The 17,868-nt window shown below is 38.5% G+C and overlaps 1 protein-coding gene across 3 annotated transcripts in view; it reads right to left on the bottom strand.

The window, feature by feature from the left end:
* Positions 1-10,105: 10,105 nt before the first annotated feature.
* Tbc1d4 (TBC1 domain family member 4) overlaps positions 10,106-17,868 on the bottom strand; it is a 154,752-nt gene continuing 146,989 nt past the window's right edge. For all 3 annotated transcript variants that reach the window (XM_048341242.1, XM_048341240.1, XM_048341241.1), the window contains 4 exons: positions 16,696-16,855; positions 15,430-15,599; positions 13,356-13,532; positions 10,106-12,455 (listed from right to left, as the gene is read on the bottom strand). In XM_048341242.1, the coding sequence (XP_048197199.1) occupies positions 12,222-12,455; positions 13,356-13,532; positions 15,430-15,599; positions 16,696-16,855 (741 nt within the window). In that variant the 3' untranslated portion in view covers positions 10,106-12,221. The remainder of the gene's footprint in view (positions 12,456-13,355; positions 13,533-15,429; positions 15,600-16,695; positions 16,856-17,868) is intronic.

Raw genomic sequence — 17,868 nt, 5'->3', positions numbered from 1 at the left:
CAGTTTGATTATCTGAGGCTCTCCCCTCCTCCCCCACACTCTGCTTGACAAGAAGATAATTCTAAGAACAAAGCAAAAAACGAAAAGGAGTGATTTGGTGGATGCATTTACTCATCAAATGTTGCCTGGTAATGGCAGCTGCCCACTGAATTTGACTTTATAAACTCACAAACAGATGTAGAGCAGTCATTAACCTCCACTGGTAGCTGGTCTGTTTTTGCTATAGTGCAGGAGTCACCATCTAAAACCTGTAAGCTGTGACAGTCCATTTTAATTGCCAAGATGTCGCCATTATTTAAATTAGCCAGTAAATGATGGCTTCTCCGAGGGTGATACGCCATGGTAAGCCACAATCAACTGGAGTTAAACATTCACAAGGCCTTAGTCCTGCCTGCAATTTGGTACTTTCAGGAGAGCACGTTGTCACCAATTTCAACACTAAAAAATGTTGTCTTTATTATGCCCGTCCCCCCAAAATCCAAGGAAATACATTTGACATTATTACCCGAATATGGAGATGGGCATTATTATAGTTCCTCTATGTAGACAAAAGTTAAAGTGGCCTAATTTCTTTCCAGCAGAGACTGAACTTACATGATGTTGGTGGAATACATTTTCTCTATTAAGCTATGGCTCAAACTATTTTTGTGACTCACTTGGGAAACAGAGTTTACACATATATTAAAAAAAAAAAAATAGCCCAGTAAGTGTTGGTAGCTCACACCTGTAGTCCTAGCTACTCAGGAGGCTGAGATCTCAGCATGGCAATTCAAAGCCATTCAGGACAGGAAAGTCCATGAGACTCTTATCTCTGCTAACTTACCAAAAAGCCAGAAGTGGAGCTATGGCTCAAATAGTAGAACACTAGCTTTGGTAAAATCTCAGGGACAGCACCCAGACTTTGAGTTCAAGCCCCAAGGCTGTCACACAAGAAAGCAAGAAAGAAAGCAAGCAAGAAAGAAAGCAAGAAAGCAGCAAGCAAGCAAGAAAGGGAAAGAAAGAAAGGAAAGAGAAAGGAAAGAAAGAAAGAAAGAAAGAAAGAGAAAGAAAGAGAGAGAGAAAGAGAGAGAGGGAGAGAGGGAGGGAGGGAGGAGGAGAGAAGGAGGGAGGGAGGGAGGAGGGAAGAAAGAAAGAGAGAGAGGGAGGGTTGGAGGGAGGGAGGAGGACAGAAAGAAAGAAAGAGAGAGAGAAAGAAAGAGGGAGGGAGGGAAGGAGGAAAGGAGGGAGAAAGGAAGGAGTGAGGGAGGGAGGAGGGAGGGAGAAAGAAAGAGGGAAAGAAAAAAGAGAAAGAAGGAAGGAAGGAGGGAGGGAGGGAGGGAGGGAGGGAGGGGGAAAAAGAGAGAGGGAGAGAAGGAGAGAGGAAGGGAGGGAAGAAGGAAGAAAGGAAGGAAGGAGAGAGAGGAAGGAAGGAGAGAGAGGGAGGAAGGAGGGAGGGAGAAAGATGGAAAGCAAAAGGGAAGGAAGGAAGGAAGGAAGGAAGGAAGGAAGGAAGGAAGGAAGGAAGGAAGGAAGGAAGGAAAGAAGGAAGGAAGGAAGGAAAGAAGGAAGGAAGGAAGGGGAAGAAAAGGGGGGAGTCCTTAAATCCAACTTTCTACTTTTACAGCTTCTCCTGTGAGCATGAACTGTTAACTCGTGTGGTGGTGCATGACTATAATATCAGAACTTTGAAGTCTGGGGCCAAGAGGATATCACTTTGGTAGAAGGAAGCGTGGGATACATACAGAGTGAGATCCTACCTCCCGAAGAAAAGGCCTGCTATTGAGTCCCTCTGGCTCCAGCCTCTTCTGAGTAATGAATTCATTTTCAAGTGCTTCCAAGAATTGAGCAGTCAAGTTCAATAGAGAAAATCTTAGTGCAGTGGTTCTTATGTTTTTCAAGCCTCATATTAAGGTCTCCTGAGGAGAGGTTGAAATCTCATAATTTTCAAGCCATCCCTAGCCCAAACAAATTCGATTAACTATGGTTAGAACCAAACATTAGTAAGTTTTTAAACCCCAAAAGGTCTTTGAAACTTACATATAAAATAAGCTAGTTCTAAAAATTGCTGCACATTAAAATCCTCTGAGAAGCTTGTCAGATGAAAGGCAGCCCATAATGCCCTAGAAACTTGATTAATTAGATAGGGAAGGAACTCAGGTATGTGTATTTTTAACAAATACACCACTGATGCAGTTTTAAAGCCATTACTTTCAGGGTTAAAGTAAACTTTTAAGTTAAAGGAACTTGGATTTGATAGCTCTGCCATTTGCCAAATGTGTGACTCTAACCAAATTATTTAACCTCTTCAATCAGTTTCCTTATCTATAACAGTATTTGAGTAGTACATGTCTTTTACACATGTGTGAACACTGAAATAATACAATGGTAGTGGTCCTAAGACATTTAAATGATAAAACAGTGTAGCCTCTACACCACCAGTATCAAAACACCTAAGATATTGTCATAAACACAAAAATGTGCAAGACAGCCAGGCATTAATAACTCACACTTGTAATGTTAACTACCCAGGAGGCTGATATCTAAGGGTCATAGTTTGAATACAATCCAGACAGAAAAATCCTTCCAATTTAACAGGGGGAAAAAAAAGGCAAAAGTAGAGGTGTGGCTCATGTGTTAGAACACTAGCCTTGAGTGAAAAAAAAAACAAAAAAAAACCTGAGTTTAAGCCCTAGTATCAGCACGTGCGCGTGCGCACACACACACACACACGACCTCCCAGAACAGCTATTAAATCAGAAGCTGTGTGGGTGGGGCTGGTACAAGGCTATCTTTAAGGTGCGAGCTTTTCCAAGGAGTCTAATCACCGATATAATGTGACATAATTCATATGAAGTAATTAATCAAATGGCTGAAAGACAGTATATACCCAACCAATGTTTGATATTCTGTTGTGATCGTGTTTGCATCCTTGTTTATGTATAAGCATGGTGAGAGGGAAACAATAAAAAATGCACAACTTGAATTGAAATTACAAAGGCTGTATTATATTCAATGTCAAGATTACTACTCCACTTATCAGCATTTCATATGCGATTTTAAAAACTTGATTATGCTCCATATATTTTGCATCTGTATCAGGTTAATGTATTGTCTAATTCCTTTCCAATGAATACATTGTTGCAGTTTACTTGGCTTCTGGGTTTCATGCTTATTACTTTGGTGAGAGAGAAAAAAACTCTTAGTTAAGGAGAAGTAGCTTGTGCTATGAAAAATTCCCAGGAAAGCAATGATGGATACAAATAAACTGAAACAACACTGTCATCTAGTGGCAATTGTGGGAATAACACTCACTACCATAGTAAGTGTTAAAATTATAGTAATTAATCAACTGGGTGCCAGTGGCTCATGCCTGTAATCCTAACTACTCAGAAATCTGAAATCTGAGGACTGCGGTTCAAAACCAGCCCAGGAAGAAATGTCCAAGAGACTTTTATCCCCAATGAACTAAGAAAAAGCCAGAAGTGGTGCTGTGGCTCAAATGATAGAATGCTAGCCTTGAGCACAAAGAGGCTCAGGGGACAGCACCCAGGCCCCAGGACTGGTAAATAAATAAATAAGTCTAGATACAAACTTGTTACAAAATTGCATTTTCCTCATCCATACCTATTCACACACAGTGAGGGATAGCAAGCCCCAAATCATCCAGGCTGATTGCTGACTGAACCTCAGAAATAGAATTGCAGATTTTAAGGAATCCCCACAGACACAATTTAAACCCAACCAAACTGGATTGTTTTAGTTAAATTCATAACAGCTACACTCCAACCAGATGTCTTGAGGTTTCCAGATTTAAAGAAAAATATATATCACCTGTGATATATGTCACAAAGCTGGAATGATGAACAAAGCCTTTGACTGACCTCTGTGACCTATCTCATAAAGTGGCTTTTGCCACCCATCCAAAACACAAGCCTCCTCACATTGCTCAGAAATACTTAGATGCACAAGCAGCACCTCGGACTAATAACCGAGCTCTTGTAAGACCTGGACGAGATGATTAACATACAGACTGTCCATGCCACCCCTGCCCTCATGAAGTGGAATCTTTCTCACTTGGAGCTTCCACAGCCGCAGAATTTGAACTTGGACAGCCAAGGACCCTGTGGGAGGGACTTTGGCCTCCTATGTTTAGGGTACCCTTTGGAGCAGCTCCTGCAGCTAGTGCAGCCTCCACAGCACCCCACTGTCTCAATGCAGCAAGTTTCTCCTGCACCTGGCTCTAGGCGCTAGCTGGCAGCAGCACTTTGGAAGGACTGCCTAGAAAGAGCTATCCTCCACTCCTGGAGACAGCTCTCCATGACCTGCCCTGCCCTGTACTAGCTTGAATATGGCTTCCCTGGGACCCCATTAGAGAGATTCACAGTCTGAGTACATTTCTCCACCATTCTGGGAGCTATTGCCATCTTTCTCCATTAATGAGATCTCAGTCAGCATTGGTAAGCGTTTGGAATGCAGGGACAAGCCTTCCCAGCTCTGCCCCTGCCTTAGGCTCCCTCATCTCTCAAGTGTCTGCTCCAATCCCTAGCATGCTGCATTCTTTAAAGTTCTACTCGCTTCTCTCTAACCACTTTACAGCAGTGCAGATCATTAGAGATGGGAAGAAATGTAGGTACATTTTTCTTTCGTCTCTTCATTTATCCCAGTCACTTCTGATCTTTCTGATGTTAAAATACTCTTCTCTTCCTCATGCTTCCTTATAATATTATTAATCACAATAGAACAATGTGCACTCGAACAAATGTGAAAGCAACTACACTGAATGATTCTTTTGCGAGTTGAAGGTAGTATGAGGTAGAGAACTCTGGAACTAATTTGTTGCCCCAAACATGTCACATTCTGTAGGTAGACCTCATGGCATTTCAGTACCAACTTCCCTACTCAAAAGAGCACCGTCATTTTGGTTTTCACACTTGTAACCTAAGAATAAAATTGTGCTCTGTTCCATAACATGATTGCAAAAAAACATTAAACAAGACAGGACACATATTAAATGCATTAATTCAGTAAGTTATTTATAAGTAGTAGTTTCTACTATTAGCTATGGGCTCAATGATAATAATGACAGAAGCCTTTCTTTCATTTGCAGCTTTCAAATGGAGTAGAACTGACGAATTTAAACCATCTTCAAGAAGCACATTGGCAAAACAGAAAGCTTTTCAGAGAGCTATTCTTGATAAATGCCATGGTCATTTTAGGTTCCTATTTTACTTCCTTGTTTATAGCATTATTTACTGATCAGATCATTCCCCTGTGTCTTCTCACAGTTACAACTATACATAGTCAAAGTGCAGCGGGGGACAGCCTTGTTCACACTACAATCAGGTTATGTTAGACACCTGTAGAGTTGCACTCATAACCCAGGTGTCTCCTCTTGGCAGTTTGGGATCAGGGGAGAGGGTATTGTCTAGAGTGGAAAGCAACTTCATAATTTGGAGCTGATGGGCCCACTCAGGCATAAACAATAAACACTTTGTTTGTTTACAAAATGCTATTCTAAAACCTTTGTGCATATCTTTTCTATGGCATATATGAATAAGGAAATGAATGACGTGTCAAGAGTTAGAATAAATTGCCCAAACTGAATAAGGGGGGAGGGCACATTTCACTCTTTGAACTGTACCAAGGCTCTCCCCAAATTTCTGGAACCTAGAGTAAATTTACAACACACACACACACACACACACACACACACACTACTAGGTAACAAAACAAAGTAAACAGAACCAAGATAATCTTGTTTTTCTTCTTTTTTTTTCTTGTTTTCATTTCTTGTAGTTCATTTTGATTAGCATCATTTTATATGTTCATATGTACATAAAGATTGAACTATTGTGATCCTCTCAGAATTTCCTAGACATATTCTAGTTATTACAAATGAGGGAAAATATGCAGCTTATGTTTCTTTGGGTCTGACTTACTTCGCATAATATAAATTTTTCCAAGTCTTTCCATTTCCTTACAAATGGGGCAATGTCATTCTTTCTGATGGAAGTACAGAATTCCATTGTGTATATATACCACATTTTCTTGATCCATTCATCTACTGAGGGGCATCTGGGTTGATTCCATATCCTAGCTATGGTAAATAATACTGCAAAGAACATGGTTGTGCTGGTAGCTTTAGTGTGGCCTTGTTTGTGGTCATTTCAGCTATGCCCAGGAATGTCAGGTGATTTTTTCTTAGAAAGCAGGATGGAAGTATTTGTGTCTAGTGTTTCATATAATTTTTTCACATAATTTTTTGATAATCTTGTTTTTCTTCTTCTTGGCCTTTCCCTAACAAGGAAGGATTCTTGATTACTGTCTTAGTAAATTTGGAATATTATAACAATAACAACCTTCTACTAGATAATTTATAAACAACTGAAATTTGTTATTCACAGTTCTTAATTTCAGAGGTACCCAACTGTGAACTCCAGCCTGAGCTGACAAGGCGAGGCAGGTACTCAACCATTGTACCACACCTCGGTGCTGCACATAGTTCCGAGGTTTGTGTCCAAGCCCTAGGAGAACCCATGTCTGGTAAGGCCTCACTCCTGGAGGACCTGTGCTCAGTGCAAACTGAAACTAACAAGCTCCTTCAGGCCCCTCTTATAAGGGCAGAATCCTGTCCCTGACCTTATGACCTCCAAAAGGCCACACTGCTTAATAAGATTGAAAGACTCCAGCTTAGACAGAATTAAAGCCCTAAGGGCAGTTCAGAAGATTATAGTTTTGAAAGTGTGGCTCAAGTGGTAGAGAACAAGCCTTAAAACTATAAGGTCCTGAGTTTGAGCCCCACTATTGCCCAAAGTAAAATAACTAAGAAAATGGCTGTTATTAAAAATGTAATAATTAGGAATTACTCAATTTTTTAAAAGCAGAAATAGTGTTTTATAAATTGGATTTTTTCTTGAAATTTCCATTATAATACATGGAAATGACGACAAAGAAAATATATCAATTATCCAATAATTAATTATTATTTGCAAGTAGTAGAAGTAATGTCTGTTTTCAGGTCACATCTTTGTAAATAATGTCTCTGGTTTTTAATTTTAGAAAAAATACTAATATTAGTGATTTTTGTGGTTTTATTTTTAAATAAATGTTCTTCTAGTCTCCTAGACTATATGATTCTGATCAATTTAAGCAAGAAACAGTTTCAGGATCATACAGGCAAGTTTCATGCCTACTTAATTTTTGTTTACATAGTTAACCGTCTCTCTTGTCTTACAGAGTTGGGTTAGATGGCTCTCTGATTGGATTGTTTTTCTTCTTTGCTCATTGTGTGCTAGTACTGGAGCTTGAATCCAGGGCCTCATGTTCTCACTTGACTTTTTCACTCAAGGATGGCACTCCACCAGTTGAGCCACACCTCTACTTTTTGCTTTGTGTGGGTTAGTTGGATATGAGTCTCATGGACTTTTCTGCCCTGGATAGCTGTGAGGGGTTAGCCTTAGATCTTAGCTTCCTGAATAGCCAGGGATCTTGGCTTCCTGAATAGCCAGGGTTGCAGTTGTGAGCCACCAGTGGTCAGCCTCTATATGGATTTAATTCACACTGCCTAACTAATCTAGCATGATGCTTATCTCACTACATTGCATTGCTTCTGCCTGTCTTTCTTGTCTACAAGGCTCTTCTGAGCACTTATCACACAGAATATGCAGTACAACATAATGGCAATAAAAAGGCTCATTCCACACTGGCCTTTCTCTGTCACCATTTATTCATTTACAGAATGACAATAGCATCAGAAGTTAGATAAGGATTTGAGAAACTATTATTTATAAAAATATACTTGACAATGCAAAGCCTTTTATTTTTCTTTACAAACTGTAGTTCATTACCAAAGAAATAATTTTAATATTAGCATAAAATTTATTTTCTTGGTTAAATAAGAAGAATGTATCATTTTTCTCTTTTACCATCTCAACCAAAAAAAAAAAAAAACAAAGGAGGGGTGGGGGCGAAACTACAAACAGAATGCAATTGCTAGGTGCCAACACCAAGAAGGAAGAGAAAATGGACTTAATCACTGAGTTAAAAAAAAAAAGTCTAACCACATAATTTCAGCTTGACTTGTATTATTACTTAAAGGGAAAAACATGTCTAATTGTAGATATTTACAGATCTTTACTTAGTTGTATAATATTTAAAAATAAACAAGCAATATGATGCAGTAGAGATGCGGCTTACCACCAGCAAAGCACCAGCTTTGAATGGGGAAAAAAATAATCAAGAACATGAGACCCTGGTATGTGCATATGCACACATTCACACACACACACACACACACACACACACACAAATACAAGAATAAGATGCATTGTTATAGTTAGACTGAAAGCAAAACAAGAATTCCCTTTGCATGAGCATTACATAATTTATCTAGCATTCTGGAAAAATTATCAGTTGACTAAAGAAATTATACAGGAAGATGGCTCTTCAGTGGCCTAATTCAAGCCTATTGTACATAGACACAGATGCACTTGTAAAAAGTTTGATGACTTTCTCAGTTCCATGGGGATTAAGTGGAGGGCCCAGAATTTACCTTGATCTACCTGTCTAGCAACCTTGCACTCCTAACACTGGACCACATGGCCTCTTGCCAGTCCACAATGCTGCCAAGAAGTGGTACCTGGCTGAGGCTCTGGAAAGCTAGGTAGTGAAGAATTTTGTGCAACATACCTTCCTCCATCATCTCCCAAACCCTCTTCATCATAAAACCTCGTTACCTTTTAGCACCTTTGAGCAGAAATAGAGTTAGGGGGAAATCTAAGGTGATACAAGAACCCCTGCTCTCCAGAGCTGGGAGAAGCAGCTTGCACAAAGGCTGCCAACCCTCTGTATAGTTATCGACACAGAATTGCAATGGCTTAAGTCAATTCTTCCACATAATTCACTCTGTGAAGTCTGTGCAGGTGATAAGCTAGCTTGCACCAAATGCCTAAGAAAGCAAGAGGTGCGGCTCATGCTATCTGACTTGTCTGTGAAAGAAAATGTTAACTTGCACAGTTAAACAGCACGTGACTGTCATCCTTTCTTCACAATTCTTCATGGTCTCCCTGCAAGTGCTGTTTTTGCCTCTCTTCAGGAGGGGTTGAGAAATAGGAAAACACAATTATCAGCAAATATTTTTAAATAAGTATTTGTATTTTGTCTTGTAGTTCTTTCATAGAAACAGCCAGTACAATGTATTCTTTTCATTCTTTGAATATGTGGAATGACTTACCAAAGGCATATATATAGTGAATCACAAGTTTAACTTCCAAAGAGATGGGAAGAAAATTAAACATATTCACTTATCTGATCACTGGTAACCTCCTCCCCCACTACATTGCCTTGTGATTTTAAATGTAAGTTGTACTGAAGTACTAATGGATGCTGTAATTACATAAGCTTTAATAACAGTGAGTTGTGATTTCACCTTATAAGTACCCAATTTACAATAGAAAGGCTAAATTAGGGAACAGGGAGCTGTAGAACATAATAACTATTTTGCTAGACAAAATACAACAGAGATGTATAAGGAAAATGGAATATGACCAAGTTGGTCACAATCAGCATAGAAAATGCTCCCATTTTGTTTTGAAATGTTTTATTTTGGAGCCATCTCTAAACATATGAGTACAATGAGAATTTTAACTGCAATGATTATTTCTGAATAATATCGTGTTCTACTCAGATTAACAACTATGAATTTGCAAATTAACTCAATTCTAGAAGGAAACAACATGAGACTACATAAGAATTTTACACTAAAGAAAATTTGAATCTTAGTAGCACTTGAACAGCTTTACAGAAAAATACTTTTCCATCGTGAGAAGTGGTGTTATTGCTGAGAAGAACAATTTGCCAGAATGAGAGTTGTGCCTTCTAGGTTTTGAACTGTGATCCTCAAATCTCAGCCTCCTGAGTAGCTAGGATTAGAGGTGTGAGCCACAAGAACCTAGGTCATAAGGCTTCTTAAGTTACCTCTAATGTTTTAGATTCTATTGGAAAGAATTATCAGTATCTCTGTCTTAGGTACTAATAATACAACCACACATATTTTGTTTAAGCCTCTTAAGAGGTTTTTTTCTCTCTCTCACCAAAGTAATCAAAAATAAAACCCAAAAGCCAAGAGAACTGCAACAATGTATTTATTGGAAATGAATTCAACATGACATTAATCTGATACAGATGTAAAATGTATGGAGTATAATTGATGTAACATGTATAAGAGTCACAAATGAAACAGAAAATTTGACTTCCAAGAGAAAAGAAGACTGAATCACCTTCATCTCTGACCACCATGATGCAATTCATGAGGTTGATCCTAAACATCCAGAATAGTTTAAACTAAATATCTGAAAAAAAAAGTTACCTTCCCCAACTTCAAGACCCATTATCTGACACTTGTGTATCACATCCATAAGGCAAATTCCATTACTCTATGATAAGAAGATACTATTTGTCCTACTGATACAGAATTTAAAAACATTCAAAGTATCATTGATCAAGATCCTTTGTACTCATAATCTGACTTGTTGAATGGAAATCCCTTTGTCCAACTACTTAAAGACAATAATAACAAAAATTGTTTGAAATCTACCCTCCTACTAATAGGGACATTTTCAGGAAATCCAAACAACAAATACTTCGGTGGTCCCAACTAAATGAGATATTTAGAACCACCATCTCCTAGGACCTAGAAATTAGACTAACTTTACTTGCTACTCAGACTTGACTGTTGTGTAAGAAATCATGCACATCTACAGGAAGAATGGTGAGCTTCACACCAATTCACAGTGTAGATGGGGTTTCCACTGTTCATCAAGGGTTCCTGAGATTCGCAGAGCTTGATGCCTCTCCTCCATGACACATTTCAGATTATGGAAAACAAACTCTCTGAAGAAAACTACCCTAAAGAATCCATCCATGAAGTCACAAGTCCAGCAAAGATAAAAGTAACAAGAGCAATAACGATAAATACAATTTGGAAAAGCAAAACACGATAACAAAATCATCTCAGCTATGAAGAACTCCTTTTCTCACACATGCCCACCACTCATCAACGTCCACCAATAAACTACTCATATGCAGAGGCACTTAAAAGACCATATGCAAAATGTTAAGATTTGGCTAGGCTGATGCCATCTTTCCCATCCCTTCCCATGAATTTCCTAAACATTTCACAGTTCTCGTAAATTTCCCCGAAGATGATGTAGAGTTTATTTGACTCTGTCAATAGGCCAAGGGAGGAAAAAGTGTCTACACACGGTATGCCATCTTTGGGGAAAAAAAATCAATCATAACTGCATTTGCTTATCCTATATTGAAGGAAAAGAGAGAACTGAGGGCTCTCATGGTAATTTGAGAAGGAAAAATGTCAAATCTATGTCACTTGGCAAAGGTAGCCAAGCACAATTGCAGAAATCATTTAAATAAAAAGGGAGAAGACTCATCTATACAATTTAGGTATTAAATTCTTATTTCTGAAGCCTGAGAGTTTATGCTTAAATGATCAGTATGTTCCAAATTACTATAAAATTATCAACATTATCCTTTACCATGATGTTCTGCTTTCTCCTTAGGGTATCTAAAACGAGGCCTAACCAGACTCAAAACTCATGCAGACACAACCTTGATGGCACAAAGCAATCACTTTCCCCAACAGCCCAGAGGAACGAGACCAACAACCAGTCATCTGCCTCAATAGACAACGTCAGTAAAATTTAAGACAGATTCACATAAAATTGCATGATGTTTCCAGCTTTCACCCTTGAGTGAAACATGCTATTCTTTGGAGGAAAAAAAAATACATTCATTTTTTTCAAGTATATTTCAATATACATAGATGTTATCTAGCTTTGTTTCACTACAAAGGCAAACAAAAACAACTTTTTTTCATGTGTCCATGGGGAATTTCACTTCAACTTCCCTTTGGTGTAAATTTCATGAAGTTTCTGACGGAAATAAAAAAGAATTGTTGTAAATATATGTCTACTCGTTATATTTGAAAGCATGAATTCTTTGTGTCCATTTTACATCTATATACATAGGCAGCAACAACAAGGGGGGAAAAAACAGTCTGGATTGTATGTACAATGGCTTAGAATTGGCACGCTCTGCTCACCGGGACTCAGCACCAGTGCACAGTAGCTCCTCCAGCTTCAGGTCCAGTGTGAGCCAGCTACATACCAAGTTCCTCCTCAATCCCATTCAAAGGAGGACTTTGTGCTGAGGCTGCAGGTTGTGAATTATGGCTTATTTCCTGCCTTGGCTTTGTTGTTAGGGTTGCAGTTTAGGTCTCTCAACAGTAACTCACAGTTGGCAAGAACATCTGCTGGCACTAGCTTCCGAATTTGTTCCACTGTCTTTTGATAAGCCATTTTCTCTTGTTCCAGGGTTCGGATTAAAGTCTTCATTTTGGTTTCTCTGGTCAAAAGATTTTCCAGGTTTGATTCCAAGGCCTGGATTTTAGCATGAGCCACCTATAAGAGAAAACATTTTTTAAAAAAATTGAACAAGCCAGTGCTGGTTCACCTACTCAAGAAAATGAAATCTGACGGTCATGGTTAAAAGCCAGAGGGGCAGGAAAGTCCATAAGACTCATATCTCCAATTAACCACCAGAAAACCAGAGGTGGCACTGTGGGTCAAAGTGGTAGAGCACCAGCCCTGAGCTGAAGAGCTCAGGGACAGCACCCAGGTCCTGAGTTCAAGCCCCATGACTGGCAAGAAAAAGAAAAGAAAAAGAACAGCTTGGGTCTCTATTTTAGCTTCAGCCAGGCCTTAAATACATGACTAACCAAATGAATCAAATTACTTAATTACTATTAAGTAATTTTAATCAATTCTTAATATTTTATTACTATGATTCTTTGAAAAAATGTTGTAAAAATCTACATGAAATAAAGATGTTTAGGTTGCTCAAAGGGGTGTAGCTCTATAGTACAACCTTTGTCTAATGCACACAAAATACTGGATTTTATGCATCAAAAAAGCTTAATTTTATTTAGCTTAAAAATATGTGTGTATCTCCCAGCACCAGTGACTCACACCTGTAATCCTAGCTACTCAAGAGGTTGAGATCTGAGGATCTCTGTTCAAAGCCAACTTGGGCCAACAACTCTGAGACACACTTAGCTCCAACTGACCGGCAAAAAAATCTGAAATAGAGACATAGACCAAGCAGTAGAGCACCAGCCATGAGTGAAAAAAGTTAAGTCAGAGCAGAAAGTCCTAAGTTCAAGCCCTAGTACTATCATGCATATACATACTCACACATTTACACACATACACACACATGCATGTACATGCATGTACATACTCACATACAGGTGCCTCCTAAGAACTGGAATTATAGGCATCCACCATCATACCCATCTGTACCTGTAACTTTTCAAGGAGGTCCATGTTCTGTCTCTTCAAGTGGTTGTTGGCCCTCTCCAGCTTCTCCAGAGATTCGTTATCCTCACAGGCAAATGATGATTCTTGTAGCTCATCCTGCAGCACAAGATACTCCACCTCGTAGGCGTGCAACTGTTTGGAAATATCCATCTCAAACACCTGTGTGGAAACACCATGGGTGAGGCCGCTCTTCCATATAAAAACCACAAAACAATCTATGTGCCACTGGTGAGCTTCCAGCTTATTTCCAGCCACTTCTTTATCATTTACAAAAAAAACACAATTGTCCTGACCATCAATTCAATAACAAATTAGATACAGGTTAGACTGTCAGCTTAAGAACTCACAGAACATTTCTACCCAACTTCAACATTCTTGTAATGAAAACAAGTCATGAGAATTAACTGATGCCCAAGAAGATTGATTTTTTTTTTTGCCAGTCCTGGGGCTTGAACTCAGGGCCTGAGCATTGTCCTGGCTTCTTTTTGCTCAAGGCTGGCACTCTACCTCTTGAGCCACAGGGCTACTTCTGACTTTTTCAAGGCCCAGAACCAACAACAGCAAAAAAAGTATTTTGAACTTTCTTTATTCAGTAGAAAAGTGTATGTAAATGCTTTATGTCATTTGCTATTCTGTGTGAGCATCCTGGGAACCATTTATATAGTCTACCACCCAGACAACCCTCAAAACTGCACATCCTGACCAAAGCTGTAGCTTTAATGAGGATAGTTGCCACCCTCCTAGACTTTCACCCAATAGGAAGGCTGTTCATTTCAAGGTCAGAGGTCAGGAAAGTGCTCCCTTTTAGCCCAGCCTTACTGCTCAGGAGGTAAGGCACCATTCAAAGAATGGTGGAAACCGATGCTGCAGGAAAACACATGTCCACACGCGTGCACGCACACAATCACACGCACGCGTGTGTGCCTCTGACTTATCCTGGTCAAAGCAGTAGATTTATCACAGATAATCAAATCAGAAGCACTAAATATTAGAATTTTAATAATGAGAACATGTCTAGAAACTAACTGGTCATCTCATCAACCAAGTATCACTTTTTCCTTTCCTAGTTGGCATGAATATACTGAACTATAACATGTCCATGAAAACAGATACTGTGGGTCTCTATTTGTTGTCATGGGAAAATGTCCAGAACTTTACATGTATTTTAATTAAAAATTAGGTTTATCACAGCACAAATAGCATGATTTCACTTAACTGAAACTGCATATATTTACATATGTATATGAGCAAAAAGTCATGTGTAATAGAAAGTTTCGAAGGTTATCATCTATAAATGTTGTCTTCATTTGTCCCCTCAACAAGTGAGGCCAGGGTCGAAAAGCCTTCCTCTGTTTCTAATGCCTGGATTTTCTCTCCACATGGCTGGAATAGTTCCTTCCTTTGAATGGTCAATGGAAGACACTGTCCTAACTTAAGCTTTACAAAACTCCAATCAATTTGTACCATTTTGGAGCTGAGAAAACAGATTCAGAAGGATAGCGTGTTGTGTCAAGTGACGTAACTAGTAAAACAGCCAATGACAATAAAAAGAAAAGATTTCTTGATGAGACAAGTCATCGAAAACATAAACCAGTACTTTCACACTTGTGTATTTTTATAGGACAGCTCATAATATTATAAAGACAGTAGACCTCACTTTATTCTTCAATCATACTGACTCTTTGATTCTATTTTTGGTCTTAGCATTGGTTGAAATTGAAAGGATTTCTGAAAAACTCTTTATGTAATTCTCTAAACCACATTTCCTGCCAATAGCTAGATAGAAAATTTCATAATGTGGAAGTTTCAAAAGTCTCATTTCTAACAAAATGTATCTGATCAAAGTAAAAAGTAACAATTCTTGTCTGGGGATATAGCTCAGTGGCAGAACACTTGCCTATTCAATCTTCAGCACTGAAGAAGACAAACATAAAAAAGAAAAGAAATCTTGAGAACAATAAGATCTGTAGAGCACAACTACATTTTCTGTACTAAAGCTTGTAACATATAATCAATAGAAAATGGCTGTATAACCTGATGATTGTTTAAATCTTACCTGGGTAATAATTTTTTCCATTTCAGAAGTGTTCATATCAGGAAGAGTACTCTTGAGAAATTCAACTATATTTTCAAAGTTTTCACACTCCATTATAAGTGTCTCTTGATTGCTCAGTAAGCTGAGTGCAACCTTAAATATAACTTCAGTGCCCTGGAGAAAAATCATATCTAAAAGAAGAGGTATAATTTTCATTACCAAAGATAAGATATGCATGTATGAAAATGTAACTGAATTTCTTTTGGACAATTAATTTATTCTGATAAATAATTTTTAAAGCTATGTATCATTAAAAAGACGTTTTATTTGCTATAAGTGTTTGTTTTATGATTACAGCAGAACCAGAAAATATTTTGCTAGTGAAAATGGGTCAAACCATCTGTTTTAAAGAAAAATTAATATGAAGCTGGTGCCTGCGGCTCATATCTACAATCCTTGTTATTCGGGAAGCTGATAGGTGAGAATAACGACTCAAAGCCAGCCAGAGAAGAAAGCTCTGAGACTCTATTTCCAATTAACTAGCAAAAGGCTGGCCTGGATGAATGGCTTAAGTAGTAGAACACAAACCATGAACAGAAAAAGCTGGGTAAGAGCTCAAGGCCCTGAGTTCAAGCCCCTATAAAAAAAATCAATATGAGTGAAACCTATAAAAAAGTATTTGTATATCCCTTACTTATTAAAAATCTCAGATAAGATTAAGGGGATATGCATCGCTGTGTTTTAATGGGAAATTTGACAGAGACTAGGTAAATACTCAAACATTCAACTGCTATTTTCCCCAATAATTGAACACTAAAAACAATTCGAATTATTTAAACTCTTATATTATAAAACGAAGGGGCCAATTTAATATGTACTGAAATCTATATCAAGCAGCAAATTAAAAAAAATACTTTTAAAAATGAGGGAAGGGGGTAACAATATTTAAAAAGAAATGTACGCATTACCTTACTTTTGTAACTATAATCCCCCTGTTTATTACCTTTACAAAAAAAGAAAAACAACAGTATGACTCTAGTCTAGATTTTTTTCAATGTATGTTAAGCTTTTTTAAACCTTAATGAAGTTAACATCGCTCAAACACAGGAGCATAATTCTTTTCCATTCAATTTTATCTTTACTTAAGAATAATACAATTTCTTAAATTTCACCAGCAATTTGATACTCTGTAAAATACATGATGAAATAATAAAGGCACCATAGGGCTAGAAATACCTGATTGGATTAAGCGACACTGTGTCCCACTTGAACCTAGCCATTCCTTACCAAAAATTCGGGCTACAAATCCTAATGGAAACTGAGAGGCGAAGAGTGTGAGGAACCACGGGGCGGCGTAGAGACTGGGGCTGATCTCATTTTCCTCCAGATGATTGTAGAGTTCTCGGTGGTAGTCATGAAGAAGGCGGGACAGCTGGTACATTTGAATCTAAAGTTCATTTAGCAGGGGCAGGGAAGGAAATAGTATGGATTAACCTGAGTGCACATAAAATGTACTAAAGTTGGATTTTGTTATTCTACTATTTCATAACAATTCACACATACTAAGTAAGAAAAGTAGTATGGGGGCTGGGGATATGGCCTAGTGGCAAGAGAGCTTGCCTCGTATACATGAGACCCTGGGTTCGATTCCCCAGCACCACATATACAGAAAATGGCCAGAAGTGGCGCTGTGGCTCAAGTGGCAGAGTGCTAGCCTTGAGCAAGAATAAGCCAGGGACAGTGCTCAGGCTCTGAGTCCAAGCCCCAGGACTGGCCAAAAAAAAAAAAAAAAGAAAAGTAGTATGCTTTAACCAAGTACTGGTGGTTCCCACCTGTCAGCTATTCAGGAGGCTGAGATTGGAGGACTGTGGTTCGAAGCCAGCTCAGACAGGAAATTTCATGAGACTCTTGTTTTCAACTGACCACCAAAAAAGCTGGAAGTGGAGATGTAGCTCAAGTGGTAGAGCACTAGCCATTTACAGCATGTTGCTGGTAAATTGAAAATAAGAGTGTTGTGCACTTTTCTACCCAAATTGGCTTTGAATCTCAATCATCAGATCTCAGTTTCCTGAGGAGCAAGGATGACAGGTTTGAGCCAGGAGTGTCTAGCTTACATAAACGTTTATCACATGTTAAAATCATGACAATGTTTTTGTGTTTTTATCAGTACTGGGACTTGAATTATGAGCCTGAGCACAGTTTCTGAGCTATTTTGCTCAAAACTAATGCTCTACCACTTGAGCTACAGCTCCACTTCCTCCTAGTTTGGTGGTTAACTGATGATCAAAATCTTGTGGAATTTCCTGCTTGAAGTGGATTTGAACCACAATTCTTAGATCTCAGTCTGAGTACGTAGCATTATAGGCATGAACCATCAGTGCCTGGCACATAAGAAGTTTTTAAATGGAAAAATCACTGCCTTCAAAACTGATAGCTGTATCTTCCTTTCTATGACCAAAA

Source organism: Perognathus longimembris, chromosome 3, assembly GCF_023159225.1.
Source record: "Perognathus longimembris pacificus isolate PPM17 chromosome 3, ASM2315922v1, whole genome shotgun sequence".
In the NCBI taxonomy this organism is placed as follows: domain Eukaryota; kingdom Metazoa; phylum Chordata; class Mammalia; order Rodentia; family Heteromyidae; genus Perognathus; species Perognathus longimembris.
The sequence above is the reverse complement of the archived record's forward strand: the minus strand, read 5'-3'. Positions and strand labels throughout refer to the sequence as shown.